The sequence below is a fragment of the Lemur catta genome, chromosome 3 (genome assembly GCF_020740605.2).
Source record: "Lemur catta isolate mLemCat1 chromosome 3, mLemCat1.pri, whole genome shotgun sequence".
NCBI lineage: Eukaryota > Metazoa > Chordata > Mammalia > Primates > Lemuridae > Lemur > Lemur catta.
In genome coordinates this window covers 124,675,880-124,692,546 of record NC_059130.1, presented here as the reverse complement: position 1 = coordinate 124,692,546, position 16,667 = coordinate 124,675,880, and the positions used below count along the sequence as shown (strand labels likewise).

General features: G+C 57.0%; 1 protein-coding gene across 1 annotated transcript; it reads left to right on the top strand.

The window, feature by feature from the left end:
* Nucleotides 1-1,161: 1,161 nt before the first annotated feature.
* CCDC27 (coiled-coil domain containing 27) lies at nucleotides 1,162-16,148 on the top strand. The gene is given in 17 exon segments (XM_045546574.1): nucleotides 1,162-1,255; nucleotides 1,533-1,626; nucleotides 1,821-1,907; nucleotides 1,909-2,212; nucleotides 2,304-2,486; nucleotides 2,680-2,806; nucleotides 3,833-3,943; nucleotides 4,719-4,876; nucleotides 7,711-7,851; nucleotides 8,858-8,953; nucleotides 9,140-9,283; nucleotides 9,374-9,602; nucleotides 9,812-9,942; nucleotides 12,141-12,218; nucleotides 12,426-12,638; nucleotides 14,437-14,547; nucleotides 15,913-16,148. Coding segments are annotated over 17 exon segments (2,424 nt in total). The 3' UTR covers nucleotides 16,036-16,148.
* Nucleotides 16,149-16,667: the final 519 nt, after the last annotated feature.

The window sequence follows — 16,667 nt, the reverse complement described above, 5'->3', positions numbered from 1 at the left end:
GTCAAAAGTTCACATATATAATAGGCTTGTTTTGTAATTTTTATTTAGATGCAAAAAAAAGTTGAAGGCATTTTGGGGTGGTAAATTAATTTTTTTACAAAGTTGGAAAGGATGGGATCATGAATTTCCTTTAGTGAGACAGGCATTCGAGGCCTAGATCAGCGGCAGGGCGCCAGGCTTCTCTCTCTCTCTTCGAGGTCTTTCTTGGCCAAATGGGTCTCATTTCCAAGGTCACCTCTTGGTCTGGACCTCTGGACATTGTTTCAGAGGTGGAGAAAGTGGTAGGTAGGAAAGATCACACCTTGGACCTGAGCAAAGTCCTTCCCTGCTTAAAGAGCTCTCTGGAAACCCAGTGACTTCTTCGCACGGCTGAGACATGTCGTCTTAGCTGGAGTAATTACTGTCACGCAAAAAGTCAGGGTTCTGTTTAACAAGAGAAAGGAACAAGGGTAAGAAGCTGCTCAGGGGTGTCTTGAACCCATTTCTAGATTTTGAACTCAGGGTCAGAATTTGTGGGTGCATTTATGGGTCACAGTTGGGAAAAAACAAAGGTGATACCAAATGTCTCAGGCTGGAACGTAAGTTCCCGGGGCAGAGAGGTGGTCATGTGTCCACCCCACTCTCCCCAGCACCTAAAACAGGCCTGGCCTATTTGCTGGCCCTAAATAGCTACTGAATTAAACTTTGAAAATAAGCTGGAATATTCTCAGCTTTTCCAATATTTTCCATCAGGAAGTCTCACAGGCCGGAAACGATAATTCGTTCACTCAACTGTTGGTGCAGCACCTATAACATAACGTGCCTGACACGCTCACACCATATACGACAAGTCACTCAAAATAGATCAAAGACATAAATGCAAGCTAGAACTATAAAACTCTTAGAAGAAAACAGGACATCAGATTTAGCAATGATTTCTTAGATATGATACCAGGCAACAAGATAAAAAACAGATACATTGGACTTCATCAAAATTAAAAACTCTTGTGCGTCAGAGGATCCTATCAACAGAGTGAAAAGACAGCCCACAGAATGAGAGTGAATATTTGCAGATCTTATACCCGATAAGGGATTAGCATCCAGAACATATAAAAACCAAACAAAAACCCACCAGAAAACAATTAAAAAATTTGAATAGGAATTTTCCAAAGAGATATGCAGATGGCCAATGAGCACATGAGAAGATGCTCAGTGTCCCTGATCATTAGGGACACGCACATCAAAGCCACCAGGGGAGACAGCTCACACCATCAGGGTAAGTTTCCTTGTGCCCTGAAGGAAAGTTCTGGAGACTGGCGGTGGGGATGGCTGTGCAATGATGTGAAGGTTCTTAATGCCACTGAACTCCGTGTTTAAAAATGGTTAAGACAGCAAATTTTGTGTGTGTTTTCACACACACACACACACACACACACACACACACACAATAACAACGAGCCTTTCTCTGGAAGAGGTCTCTCTCTTCACCCCCAATGTTACGAAGTGTTTCTAAATTGGGAGTTTTCACCAAGGACATTAAATGTTTGTGACAGGGCCACTGACACAGCAGCAGGTTTTCAACAAGGGAGAGGCTGGTGTGAAGCTGCAGGAAACCCCCGGAAGGAAGGACGGGCAGCCGTGCCACAGGCCAGCTCCCCTGCACTTCAACACCCAGCAGCATCTGAGGCCCCTTCCCAGCCCCTTTCCCTAATTGCAAAAACTTGAGATGACTGACATGCCCTGTTTCTATGGAGACATCTGTGATGCCACCACCGCTCCCAGGAGCTCACAGGACATGGAGCTTTGGAAGTGGAACTTCTCCCGCCTGAACCCGTCGGCAGGTCCCCGCCCGAGGCCGCGTCCCCCTCGACACCCCAAGCCAGACTGAAGAGAGGTCCCCAGGAGCAGGTCCCCCCATCCTCATTCAGGTGGCAAACCTTGGTCCTCGTGTCCCACCCTCCCGATGTTACCTAAGGAAGCCTCAAAGTCTGAGCAGCACACTGTGACGCCCGGCTCGATCGCCAGGGGCCTGGTGGTCCTGCAGGGCGTGGCCGGCCGGAACCCCCAGTGCGCAGAGCTGCACCTGCCGCGGAAGCAGGGCCCCCTCAGCAAGGCCGCGCAGGCTGTCAGCTGCTACCCCGGGAAGAAGGTACGGGGCCTCGGGCGGGGCCTCTGGCCCAGCGCAGCTAACCTGGGCGAGACCCGCTTCCCAGGCCACACCGGGTGTCGGCGGGTAGGGCATTCCGCAGGCGTTAGGTGACGGGTAGACTCCAGGCGAAGAAACCCTGCCGGTCTCATGCGCTTCCGGAGCGCCTGGGCCTCAGTGCCCGGTGCACGGGCTGCACGGGAAGCCGCGGCTCTGGGCCGTCCTCCCGCGGAGCGAGGCTGCCGCCTTCTCTGGCCTGGAGAGGGAAGAGGCTGGTGGCCCCAGACGTCCTCAGGAGTGGCTTGCAAAGGACGGTGAAGGGGGAGGGAGAAACCGAGGCAGGGAACCGCAGCCGGGGAGGGTGACTGCATCCGCCAGGCTGGGGCCTGAGTCCTCCCCCGGGATGGGGACGCCTTCCCTGCACTTAGCCGAAGCGGTTTCTGAAGCAGGGTCCGCGTGGCCCTTGCCGGGAAGGGGCCGGACCAGGTGGTGGCAGTGGGCACACGGCCCGAGGGTCCCACCTCTCAGCGACTGTCCCGCCTTCCCTCGCCCAGCGGGAGCTCAAGGACAGCGCCGGCCCCAGCGGCTTCCAGTCGGAAATGGAGGGGCTGCGCAAGGCGTTCCGCTCGCGGCCCGACTGCCTGCAGCTCAGCACCAGGGCCACGCCTGTCTCCAACCGCGGTAAGAGCCCTGCCAGGGCCACCTGCCACCCCCGCCGGCCCTCGGAGTCGGGGCCTCCCGCACTGCTGGGCCAGCGGGGGCTGCATGGGCCCGGGCCGAGGGGACCACCCTCCTTCTCATGGCTGTCATTGCCTGTCTCCGGCCTTCTGCCTGTTGGGGCAGGGCACAGGGAGATGGAAGGTGCTGGAAGCCTCGGGGGAAAAAGACCCATGAGGCCAAAGACATGAGTAGCTCACTGGGAGCAAAGGCCCTCAGCAGCCTCAGCGACTGTCTCGTCAACCCCTGGCGGTTCCATGGGAAGGTGGGGTTCAGAGAAGCAGCTGCCCGGCTCGGGGGTCACCCGGGAGGACGCTGCTCAGGGCGAAGCCTTCATGCCCACGTCCCAGCTCCCGGCCCAGCTTGTTCCGTGTCCCCACACAGAGAGTGTCCCGGAGGGTGGTGAGCTCCAGGCTCAGCCATGGGGCTCCTCCCCGGCTCTCAGCCACCGTCGGGCAGCAGCGGGGCCCCAGCTGTCCGGGCCTCACGCGGCCCCTTTCTCAATAAGCAGGTCTCAGCGGGTGGCCGGCACCCCAGGCCTTGAGTGGCTGTGGGCAGGTCCCTGGGAGGGTTGAGGGGCCACGCGGCCCCCTGGGTGTGGGGTCTGTGTCCACATTCTGCTCACAGACGCCTGTCACTGGGACGATTCCCAACAGTTTAGAGGAAACGGGGCCTGCCCTTGCGGTGGGCTGGTCTAGAGGCAGGGGTCTTCCTGAGACTTTCGGGAAGCAGATGTTTACAAAAGAAAGTGAGATCTGCCCTTTCATGGGGGGAGGAGCCATCGACTGCAGAGACCTGCTGTCCCCAGCCGGGAGGTGCGCTGAGGTGGCAGGAGGGTGGAGCCCAGGCCCAATCCCATGCACTCGTCGAGAAAAGTCACCTTCACCCTACCTGGTGCTTAAGGATTAATAACACAATAGTCTCTGCCCGGGGGATCTTGGGGAGGTCAGACCTCGGCAGTCACAAGGTGGCATCTCTGACACTCCGCAGGTTCACCCACCCGGGTCGATCTGTCCGCGGAGGTGTGCTTCAGCCTGGACGAGTGGGGGGCCCCCCAGGACGCGCTCCTGGCCAGGCGGGGCTCGGACACGAGCCTGGACGGTGAGGGAGCCCTGAGGGCCTCTGCCCGCACCTGCCGGGGCCCTGACCACGTGGCCTGCCCCCCCTCCCCAGGGCACCGCCCGTGGAGCTCCTTCCCAGGACTGCCCGCTCTGAGGGTCCCCGTGACGGGCCGGGGCTCCCTTAGATGGAGCAGCTCTGCCTTCGCTGACAGTGTCTGCTGCAGCCCAGACAGCAGGTCCTTGTCCCGCGGCAGAACTGCAGTTGAAGAGCTTGTCCCCCACCTGGCCCTCACACGAAGGCCTGTGGGAGGCCCCCTCCGTCCACGGAGGTCACAGGACGCTGCTTCTGCAGGCGAACAGACTTACTTTTCTTACCCAACGATGAAATCCACACTGATCTGAGGAAACCCAGGGCTGTAGTGACCTGTTCCCCGTGGGCTCAGTAAGGGAGAGAATCCACCCTCTCAATTTAAAGATGGGGAAACTGAGACCCAAGGAGGGGACAGGCCTCCAGGTGCACAGGGGCAGCCTCAGGATGTCCCTGGTGTCCCGGCCCCGGCTCTGGTTCCTCTATCCTGGGCATCCTGACCAGCGTGTGGACGCGTCCTTCGCTTCTCCAACGCTGGCGCAGGTCTGGGCGTGGCGCTCGGTGCTCCCGCGTCCTGGGAACGGTGGTGAGAAGAGGCAGTTGGGGGCTGACTGGGCAGCAGGCGTCCCTGAGGGAAGTCTCAGAGCATGGATGCTGTCATCCAAGATGGCAGAAGGGCTCCGCAGGCACGAGGCTGGCTTCTCACTGGTCCTCCGCTTCCCAGCAGGGCACCTCCCTCTGCTCAGTCAGAGCGCCTGCGAGTTCAGTTATTTGGGGAAGAGGAGCGAATCCCAGACTTTGAGTCCGGTCACCAGCAGCTCAGCCGCATCCCAGAGCCACCCGAAAAAGAGGACGCCCTGGTACCTCTCGGTCATTCAGGAGAAGGTACTGGCCCCACTTCCCTGGCTCCAGGTCCCACCCGAGAGGCCGGCCCTGCCTGCCTGAGAGACTCTCGTTCTAGTACCTGCTTAGCCATGTCAACCAGCTCCCCAGATATGGTCTCCAATGACCTCCAGGCCTCCCACTTGACAGGTGCCCTGGTCCCTGTCCTTCCTCATCCCAGCGAGTGTCCGGAACTCACCAGCCCGTAAGCAGCACACGCAACCACCAGCCACCCACCCACACACCTTTGGACCTGCAATCTCCACTTTGGAGAATGGATCCTAAATAGCAATGACGATAACCAGCTTGCCATGCAGAGATTTACGTCCAAGTCGATTCACTGTATTGTTCTTTTTTAAAAATCTGAGAGACAGACCTACAACTTCCCCAGTCTGTAATTCCCTCGTCAGACTTTGGTGTTGAGGTTAGTCTGGCCTCATTTAAAAAAAAAAAGAAAGAAAAGGCTGGCAAACACCTCCTTTTTTCTTTTTTTATTCTCTGGAAGAGTTTGTGTAAGATTAATTTCTGAAGAATTTACCACTGAAAGCATCTGTGCCTGGAGATTTCTTTCATGGGAGCTTTTAAAAATCACAAATTGAGACCTGGGCGCAGTGGCTCACGGGCATCCCAGCTCTTTGGGAGGCCGAGGTGGGAGGATTGCTTGAGGCCAGGAGTTTGAGATCAGCCTGGGCAACACAGTAAGACCTGTCTCTACAAAAAAAAAATAATTTAATTATCTGGGTGTGGTCGCACACACTGGTAGTCCCAGCTACTCAGGAGGCTGAGGCAGAAAGCTCACTTGAGCCCAGGAGTTGGAGGTTACAGTGAGCTATGATCAGGCCACTGCACTCCAGCCTGGACAAGACAGTGAGACCCTGTCTTAGAAAAATTAAATTAAATTAAATTTATAAATCACAAATTCAGTACCTTTAAAAGATAATCGGATTTCCTTTCCCCCCTTGTTTCAGTTTGGCATGCGGTGTTTTCCTAGGAATGTGTCTACTTTGTGTAAGGTTCAAATGTATTAGCCTTGTGCTGTAGGTGAGAATAACCATTATCCTCTCCACAGCTGTTAGCCGAGAACGGGTGGCCTCCTCCTCATCTCTGGGACAGGGATTTGTGCCTTCTCTCCTTTCTCCATCAGTCTTGCAGAGGCTTACCCATTTCAATCTCCTTCTCTTAGAATCAGCTTCAGGTTTTGTTGATTTTCTCTAGTGTACGTTTATTTTCTATCGTATTCATTCATTTTTTTAAGGTGGCAAAGCTTTTGGTGAAAATTATGGACATGAGTAACAAAATATTGCCGAGTTGGTGGGGTACGTGGGTTGAGGGGAGAGTGTGATTGGATATTGGCACAGTGGGGCCTACAAGTCCCAGAGAGTGAGAGTCCACAACCTTCATTTTGTGTTAACTCCTGAAACTCTAGCACTGCACTAGTACAGATTTCACAATTTTAAAGGTGTTTCTTACCCTTTGACCAAACAATTCCATTTTTGAGAAATATCCTGAGGATGTAACTAGATACAGTTGCACAGGTTATGAAAAGGCTGTTCATGGCACTGTCGTTATTAATCAAAGAGCAGGGAAGGGACTTATCAGATCATGTATGTGAAACACCCAAGGACAGGGATGCAGGCTTGGCTGTCTCCAGCAGCCCAAATGGTATCATTAGGGTTTTCTTTATCTCATCTCTGCCTTCATTAAGCTGTCATAGTAAAACTTTTCTCATTTGGTGTCAAGAAAGCCAACAGCAGCAGCAAGTTTGCATTGTGTAAACTCAGAAGCTCCAACTGGAAATGAGTATGTTCTTTCCAGAAGTCGTTGGGCTATTTTTGCCAGGGTGATGAACTGTGATTTCTGCATTATTGTTCTTCCACTTTAACTCTGTATTTCAGACATAAAGGAAAGTTGTGAGACTACATAGTACAAATAATTCCCACATACCCTTCAGATTCTCCAAATCTGAAAGTGTTGCCATGTTTTGCTTTATTCTTCTTTCTTGCTCCTCCTCCTCTCTCTCCCTCTCTGTAGCATTAATTCTTGCACATAACTTTCCCGTTCCTTCTGCTTTCTTTAGGTTTAATTTTCAGTTCTTTTTCTGAATTCTTGAGATATTTAGATCATTGATTTGCTATCCCTCCCCAATATATGCATTTTAAGGCTGTGTATTTGTCTTTAATCACAGCTTTAACTGCATAAAGTCTTGCTATGTCCAAAAGTTCAAAATGTTTTATAACGTCTTGCGTGATTTCTTTTTTGACCTGTGGGATATATAGAAGCCCATCACTTAATTTCCAAACATTTGGGGGACTTTCTAGTTGTCTTTTCTTCCAGAATATTCTGTTGGGATCATTTTCCTTCTGCCTGAAGAATTCCCTTTAGTATTTCTCTTAGCTCAGATCTGCTGGTGAAAATTTTTTTCAATTTCTGTTTGCCTGAAAATATGTTTATTTTTGTCTTCAGTTTTGAAGAATTGAGGGAGTTGAGATTTTGAGAACGGAAGGTGGGGGGCTCCCTGACAAGCCCCTTGGGGCAGCTCTTAGCTGGTGTTGCTGGCTAAGTGTAGGGGCACTCACCGCGCACTGGCCTGAGAGGGAAACTACCACGAATCTCCTTGGATCTGCTCTCGGGACAGGTGGAGAGGTGTTGGGGGCATGGGGCGCGGCTGCAGTAAGGAGCTAGAAGGACGCGCCTTGGTCTCAGGACCTGGGGTTCCAGACAGCAGATCTGCTCCTCCTGGGCCGGAGACAGGAAGGGAGAGTCTGCATGGCGGGATGGCCCACGGGCGGCCCTGCCTCTCTGCGCAGGACCACCACCTGTTCCTGCTGCAAAAGGAGATCCAGCGCCTGTCCAAGCTGGAGATGCAGGTTCAGAAGAAAGATGAAGAGATCTTCGCACTCCAAGGGGAGAGGGAGGCCCTGAAGAAGCAGCTGAAATCCCTTCTGAAAACCAAAGCCCAAGAGACCCCATTCAGGAGGGTGAGCCAGCTCCCGGGGCGGGGGGGAGGGGGGGTGCAGGTCCCGTTGGTCACTTGCTGGTGACCACAGACCCCTGGCACACGCCCAGGCCTCCTGGAATGGTACTGGTTCCTCACCGGGAGCATGGTACCGGTCACATCCTGCCAGAACGCAGGGATAGGGGGACAGAGCAAGAAATGGCAATGAGAGCTGTGAGCTGGGCATCCAGACACCTGCCCTTGGCTTCCAACTTGCTTCCAACCTGGGGCGAGTCACGGCGCATTCTGGGCTCAGTTTCCTGACCTGTGAAATGAGGGCTGAGCTGACCTCCGAACTCTGGGAGGATGCGCTGCAGATGGATGCCCCAGGCCTTGCCCAAGCTGCTGCTGCGGGCGGACTGCCCTGGCTGTGGCTCCCCTCTGCCTGCTTCCTGGCCGCGAGGCTCCTGACGGCTGGGGCTGGGGCTGCGGCCGTCCTGCTCCGGGTCTGGGTGGAGAACTGGACAAGGCGGGTCTGTGCGCCCAGGGTGCTCACCTGGTCTTCCTGAGACCCAGTTTCTTTCATACCTGAGGAACAGTCTGAGTTTGTGCTGGGGCAGGTGTGAAGTGGGGGCCAGGGGAAGGCCTCAGACCGTGCCGGACACTCTGGAGAGAACCGCCTAGACACAGATGGGGGCAGCGGGCAGGGCTTCTGTCCCGACCCTCCTGCGGCTGCTGGGTCGGTGTGAGTGGCCCGAGGCCCCCAGATTCTTCCACACAGGCTGCTCTTTGCTGCAAGACCACTCGCTGGTGTCTGCTCTGGGGTTGCCCGAAGCCCCACCGGCCCCACCTGCCCATCTGCAGGTCACTGTCCCCCCTCCACTGACATGGAACTTCCTTCTCCTGTCCCCTTGGCAGAAGGGCACGGGTCCTCCCCAGCCTGGACATGGAGAGGCCGCTGTCCCCTTCCAGGAGGATGGGAGGCAGCGGCATCCCTGGGGGCTGCTGCGGGAGTGGCTGGAAAGCTGTGTCCACACGGCCTCTTGCAGGAGCGGCGCATGGAGGTTCCGCTGAGGGTGAGCAGGCTGAGCATCCTGAGGGCCCTCCACAGAGGCAGGGAGGAGGAGCCGCTGAGCAGTAAGCAGGTGTGAGGCCGCGGGCAGCAGGGCGCAGGTATGGGCCCAGGCCAGGGGCCCCCAGGCTGCCCGGGGCGGTGCTAAGGAGGCCCAGGCCAGGGGTGACCCCCCCCTGCAGCCCTGTCCTGGAGTGGCCCTCGGATGGGGCTCTCAGCCACCCTCCAGCCCTATCCAGCCTCCTCCTTCCCCTCCCAGATGCAGGAGGAGCGTGTGGTGGCAGAGACAGGCAAGCAGCCGGAGCAGGGCAGCAGCGAGGAGGAGGAGGGTCCGACCAGGGAGCCAGAGGGGTCGGAGGACGTGAGGGCAAAGGGTGGTGTGGGCAAGACAGTGGTTGTGCATGCGGAGGAAGAGGTGGAGAAGGAGGAAGAAGTGGAGAAGGAGGAAGAGGTGGAGAAGGAGAAAGAGGTAGAGAAGGAGGAGGAGGAGGAGGAGGAGGAAGAGGAAGAGGAGGAAGAGGAGGAGGAGGAGGAGGAGGAGGAGGAGGAGGAAACGGAGCTGCTGGAGGAGGAGGAGGAGGAGATCCCCAGGAGAAGGGTTTACTCCCTGGGCGAGTCCTTCGAGGAAGAGCTGATGGCCCAGCTGGAGGAGTACGAGCAGGTGATTCTGGAGTTCCAGTACGAGCTGGAGGTCACCAGGACCAGATACTCCCTCGCGACGGGTAGGACGCTGGGGGACTTGGGGAATGCTAGGCTTCCCCTGCCACCCTGGGTGGAGGTGGGGCCGTGGGGCCTGGCCCAGGATCGGGGCTGCCCAACCCTCTGCTTGGTGGGCAGAGGGCAGCCTGGGGGGCGCAGGTCACCTCCCTCCCTCCCTGCTCCTCACGGCGCCTTCGTGCCCTTGCTTCCTCCTCGCCTGTGGCCCACGCAGGAACGATTGCGTCTTTACAACATCAAGTAGACATCCAAGAATCCCAGCTGCGAAGGATCAACATGGAAAACCAGATGCTGCAGAAGGAGCTTCGAGAGCGGAAGCAGCAGTTACAAGCCATGACGGACAAGGTGGCTGTGTGCTTAGCAACGCTGCTGGCCTCCCTCAGTGAGGGTCGCACGACGACAGCACAGAGCTGGGGTGCCCCCGGGGCCAGCCACAGCCGCACATGCCCTCTGTCTCCGAGTCACTGTGCCCTCGGCCCCTTCTCAAGCACCTCCTGGCCCCTGTGTCCGAGGGCCCAGAGCCCAGTCCGAGCTCGGAGAGGCTGCTACGCCACTGAGCCCAGTCTTGCTGTTTTGTTAAGCATTTTTATTTTTATCACAGTTACTCATGCACATCGCTTAAAGAATCAAATAGTTTCACGAGGCTTGTTATGAAAATCAGAAGCCTCTGACCCTGCTCCCTCGAGTTTGCCCCTTCCCCAAGGCAATTGCTTTCAACTCTGCTAGCAGATTCCTTAGGAAGCTCTCTCCATATAGCTAAGTAGCGTGCGCATAATGCCCATTTTCGATTTTTCTCCATCTTCACATTATCTAATGCTTCCCTCTTTCCTCCCCTGTACCCCCTACAGGGGACCCTTCCATCTGCCCTCCTCCCAGTATCATTCTGTCACAGTGTCTCTGCAACAGAGAGCATGTTGCACTGACATCACTGGGACAGTTATTTATAGCACACATATGTAAATGAAACAGAAGTTTTGTAAAACAATGTTAAGATTCATAAACCACAACCCATACCTTTCTCTTTCTCCCTTATTTTTGGTGGAGCACATCCTCCAGTAGTCTTCTGAGAAAGGATGGATGGGGCTGAGGTTTTTGGGGACAGCATATGTCGGCAAATGTCCTTATCCTGCACATTAATAGAACTCAGGCTGGATATCACATTCCACCTTGGATAACGTTTTCCTTCTGCATTGGCAAGGCACTGCTCCGTTGTCTTCTGGCTTCCAGGGTCGCTGGTGGGAAGTCCAAGGTCACCCTGATCCTTGTTCTTTCATATGACACGGTTCTTAGTGGATGTCTGTTCCTCTCTGGAAAGTCGTGAGATCCAACCTCTGTCCCAGGTGTTCTTGAACCTCACAGCATCAGGCCTTATTGAGGGTGAACTGTCCTCCGCTGTGCTGGGCACTCAGTGGCCATCTGGAAACTGGTGTCCTTTGGCTCTGGAGTTTTTCTTTCATTGTGTTGTTTTTATTTCCTCTGTTTTCGTGGAGTCTCCTGGCTCTCCGGTCGTTTGGCTGTTGGGCCTCCTGATCTTTTCTTCTTTTCTGTTCCCTCCCACATTTCCTCTCCTCATCTTCTTGATCTACTTTCTAGAAGATTCCTTTACTTCGTCTGCAGCCCTCCTCTTGAGTTTTAATTTTTTTGTATTATTTTAAATGTACAAGATCTTCCTTCTGTTCTCTGAACATTCTTCGTTTTCTCCTTTTTTGCAGCGCCCTCTTGCTCTGTTTCACCATTGAAGGATCCTCTCCTCCCTCGAGGACAGCCTTAATTATAGTTGCAGTTTTTTTAACTTCTTTCCCACGAGTTCCTTTTTTTAAGTTTGCTTTTGGTCTCGATCATCGGCTCGAGAACTTTGCTCCGACGTCCGAGCAGACTAGGATCTCTGAGGACACGGGTGACGATGCCGCGCTCAGAGGCAGAGTGGTGTGTCCGGGCAGTTGGACGGAGAGTATTTTTAGGTCTTTCTTTGGTTTGGTGAGACTCCCCTGAAATCTAGGACGCTGGAGGAATTTCTTGCCTGCAGGGTAGAGGCCTTGCTGCCGGAGCTCTGGGAGCCCCGTGGGAGACGCTGGCAGTGCCACACACAGCCCGGCCTCTCCACCCTCCCCCGGGCGGCGTCTCCCGACATCTGGTCTCTGCCAGGCTGGAAGGGGCCAGGGGCTCTTAGCTTCTGAAACGACATCCCGCCACTCCCTGCATTTTAGCCCCATGTTTGGGAGAACCCAGCACCGCCAGTTTCTGAGGCCCTCGGGGACTCCAGTGTGAACTGGGCTCGTTCGCAGCTTTCCCCACCGCTGGCCTGGGGTTCAGCTTTCTTGGATGTGCAACATCAGATACCACTTGGCCTCTGCTGCTGACCTCCCAGCTGTTCTCAGTACTCTTTCTTCTCCCGTCTCCCGTCTCCCGTCTCCCACAGAGATCCCGCTACAGCTGCTGTCGTTTTCGGGTGGTTTCAGGAGGGAGCGCAGTTAGATGCCAGTGTTCAGTCTGTTATCGCAACCTGGGAGTGCCCTGAGCCAGCCCCTCTGTCTGCCTTCCAGTTCTCCAACCTCCGAGAGGATAAGAAACACCAGGAGATGATGGGGTGCATTGAGAAGGACAACTTCTTCCTCCGGCAGGTGACGCCTGGGCGTGGCGAGAGGGTCAGCTGGGCGAGGCGAGGCTGGAGCGTCTTCACCACCATGGGCCCCCCAGCCCGGGCAGCACCCCGCTGGGCGAGCCTCGGCCACGGTCCCTACGGAGGGCTCTTTGCGACTGTGGCTGGGTCCGCCCTCGGCTGGAGGAGCCCAGCGAGAGTCCCCACCACCCCGCCCGGCTCTCCCCAGCACGTGTCGGAGCTGGAAGACGCGCTCGGCAAGCGGGACCACGTCATCTCCGAGCTGGACGCCAAGGCCAGCGAGCTGCAGGCCCAGGTGGAGCAGGACCAGAACCACCTGCAGAGGTGGCGGCAGCTGCAGGAGGAGCTGCAGAGCAAGAAGGAGATGATCGGGCAGGCGGAGCAGCAGGCCCGTGTGGCCCTGGAGAGCGCCCAGTCCAGGGTATGCGCCAGGCCCTCGCCCGCCCCCCAGGTGGTCTGTCTCCCAGCACTGCACGCAGTTGACGTGATGCTCAAGAAATGTGGGCGGGGAGACACTGAGGGTGCAGTGAAGCACCCCAAAACTTAGCAGGTCAGCAGTAGTGGCAGGAGGGAGCCCTGTGGGCAGGGGCCGCCTGTGTCTGGGGCCCGGCTGCTAAGGGGAGAAAGGATTTGGATAGCCTGGGGCGGGGAGATGAGTGGGCAGTGAGGCGAGGGGCCAGGCTAAAGTCACTTAACCCTTCCCACACCGCTGTGAGCAGTCATTGTCATCACCCTCACTCTGCAGACAAGCAGGAGAGGATAAATGCCCACCGGAGACCCCAGATAGCTCAGAGGGGCTGCTGGATTTGCGCCCAGCAGCTATCACTGCCCCCTTAGGTGTGGCCCAGGCTCAGGGGAGGCCGGGGACACCTGCCCAGGAGGGACCCATGCCAGCGAGGACAGTCAGGACAGAGCCCACCTTGATTTAGAATCCGATGTGCGTGGCTTTTGAAATAACATTTCCCTTCCCACCCGCCCCCAACCAGGGATGCCAACTGTCACTCGCCAGTGTCCTCTCTTCTGTTTAAACTGGCCTCCTTTTGGCTGGGTCAGAGAGAGCCACTGAGGCCCCTGCACCTGCATCTTTTATAGCACTGTTTCCAACTCAACAGTAGTCCCTTATAAGTGTCATTTTGTTGCCAAGTCACATTGCTTGGGTACAGCTGTGTGGAGAATGCTGAGAGCTTCCGCAGGACATAGTGCCAGCGCTGATGCATATGGCCCCACAGGGGTTGGGGAATCGAGACTGGACACCCCAGGTGACCCCCAGCCAGGGGGAGGCCCCCGTACAGGGACTAAGCTCCTCGTCCCCAAGGCACCTCCAGCACCTGGCACAGTGCTCGGCACAGAGTGGGCAGCCGACGACTGCTGGAGAGAAGGAAAGGACCCTGGTCCTTACTCAGGGCTCAGGGGCTCGTGACTTTCTTGCCACCACTTAAACCTGTGCAAGAGACAAACCGGATGTGCTTGCGTCTCTGGGGCAATGCCAAGTCGCATGGCCTGGCTCACACTTGGCAACTCCGAAATTGTGGGGGTTTCTGGATGAGAGCTGAGGAGCTGGGGCTGAGCCTGTCGCTGTAACTTGGGGGACCCTGTCTGAGGCTTCCGGGGCACAGGCTGGAGGGGTGTCCTCTGCAGTTTCCTGGGAGGCGTGATTAGCTTACCTGTGGGGAGGTGGGCTGCAGCCACACACCTGCAGCGATGTTTATGGTGCAAAGACCCGTCCACAGGGGCCGGTTAGACGTGACGTCCACAGCACCGCAGCCTCCTGGTCGGTAAGCAAAGGAGGAGGGGCCGCCAAGTCGCCTGTTGAATGCCAAACGCAAGGGGCAGATGGAGCTCAAAGGACAGTCCCCTCGCTTGTGGAGAGTCTGCTCACCGAAGCTCCTCTGGGAAGGGAGGATGGTCCCAGGGTCCTGTGAGCTTTTGTATTGTTTTGCTGTTGTTGAACTATGTGCAGGTTCTACTTTTCCAATTAAAAAAAACAAAAACAAAAACAAAAACAGTTGTTGAGGTAGGAAGTCTTTGGGCTTTGATGCTAGGCCGCCTGGGTCTGGATTTCACTCTGGCACCTGCTAGCTCTCAGGCAGACCACACCGACCTCTCTGACCCTAAAGCCCTGACAAGTGAGGGTAAGCAGGTGGGGGGAGGGCGCAGCCCATGCACCAGGCGTTGCTGTCTGGCAAAGGCAGGTGACGGTGTCCTCCCCTTGCTCACAGCTTGAGAGACTGAGGAACAAGATCATCCAGGCCACCTTCAGCAGCCCCGGGGTCAAGGCCTCGAACACCAACACCGAGATCTCGGACAACGACATCCTGGAAGCCCTGCAGGTACCTCCCCGGCTAGCTGCCCCCACCCGGGGCCAGAGCCCAGAGAGCTGCAGCTGGAGGTGGGTGGGGAGGCCTGGATTGGATCCAGGGGACCCTGCGCTCATCCTGGCCGCGTCTCCCTTTCATCTGGACCGCCAGGACCATCCTTTCTCTCTGCTCAGGCGGAGGGACCAGATTGTCCCCGAGCATGCACAGAACTGGTCAGCCTGGGCTGCTCTCAGCAAAAGTGACCAGCAGTGCCCTTTCTGAACGCCTTGGGGAGGGGACAGCTGCTCGGGTCTTGGAGATTGTCCCGAAGCAGGAGCCTGGCCCCTCTGCTGGAATCGTCCCCTGCTGAGCCAGGGCCCAGCACAGACCCTCCCTTCTCGGCCTCAGCCTCCTCCCTGACCATGGGTCCCCAGGCAGAGGCCTCGAGAGGCAGTAGGGGAGTTAATGCAGGCTTGGGCGTCACTGGGCAGGAGTGGGTCACCACCCACCCCCCACCCCAGGCAGCAAAGCTGGGGGCCCCTGGATTCTCTCAGCCCGAGACGTTCCACTCTGTAATGGGGGAGCATGCCTCCTGGAGGCGTCCTGGGACCCAGAGCTCTCTGTGGGGCCGGTCACCGAATACAGTCACCTCCCACCGCAGCTGCTTCTGTTCCCAAGTCCCACACCCCTTCCAGCAGGGCTGCCCGTGGACCCCAGCACCCATGTTTCCTTCCTGCTTCCCTGCCCCTGTGGAGTGGGCTGCGCCCTGGCCAGGGACGCCCTGCAGAGCTGTAACAGTGGGGGCCTTGTCACTGCTGTCTGGGGAGGGCCTAGAGGGGGAGAGGAGAGGAGGGGGATGGGGGAGGCCGGGGTGGTTCCTGCCAGGAAGAACACGGTAGCCAGGGAAGAACGGCTTTGCCCTCCTGCCACTGCCTGACACGAAACAGCAACGGGCCGTTCCGAGGAGCCCGGGGGACACTGGAGAGGGATGGGTCACCTTTCTCTCTACACAGGACAGAAGGGACTTGAGGGACAGGTCTGCCGACCTCAAAGGTCTCCAGGAGTCTGGGGGCGGGGCTCACAATTCTAGGAGGAGTGACAAGTGGCGAGCATTCAGCGCAGGCTGCAGCGGCCGCCCCTGGGAGCGAGGTGTCTCCTCCCACCCGGAGTCCTGTGACTGGCGTCTGGGCGGACTATTTAGACCAAGAAATCCGCAAATGCTACAAAGCGGAGCTGGTTTGCTTCCCTCCCCCGAGAGCCAGCTGTAGATATTTCCCGGCACACCGCTGCTACAGGCAGCCCTCCTCAGGGAGGAAGGGGTGGTGTCCCAGGCAGAAGGCCTGGAGGCCCCGGTGCGGAGTTGGGACGGTCACCGCGATGGCCGTGCTTCTTGTCTAGAGGATCATCACGGAGAGAACTGACTACTACAACCAGCTGAAGCAGAAAGGCGTCAAAGTGCTCCCCCTGCACCAGTCCGATACCTCTTTGCCCAGCAAGCCCAAGAAGGTGACCTCCAAGTAGGCCCAGCCAGGCCCGCAGGACATGGTCAGCCCCGCAGAGGTCCGGACCCAGCTGGGAACAGCCGTCCCTGACCGTGTCCTGCTCTCTGGCTCAGAATTAAACCCTTGCGTTGGCACCGTCTCACCTTTTTCTCCCCTGGGACCCACATGGGGGCTTATCATCTTCTGCCGCCTTGGGGTACATCGACACCCTCTGTGTCAACCCCCTCTGTGTCCGCACCCCAGCCTGCTCCCCTGGCTCCTTCCCGGGGAGACCCCTCAGAGGCACCAGCTGCAGGAGGCCAGAGACAGGATGCCCATCCCAGCTCAGCTTAGACCGGACACTGTCCCCGCTCCTGCCCGCTGGGAGGGGCCTGTGACCTCCCGCCACGGGGGCTGTCTGGTTGGGGCACGCTCTTGCGGGTGGGGGTGGGGGTGGGGGAGGAGAACACTGTTCCCACCCACCTGCTCCTGGAAGGAAGGCCCGTGCGGGGACTCCTGTCTGGTCACCGATGTTTCCCCGGCGTCCACGTTGTGCACACTGCGGGCTCCGGGCACACAACTACGTGCTAAGGAAGGAATCCGCCCCGCACCTTCCCGCTCTTCACCCCACGTGTGCGCGCACTCTTCCCGCAGCTACGGGCGCGAGCCTGC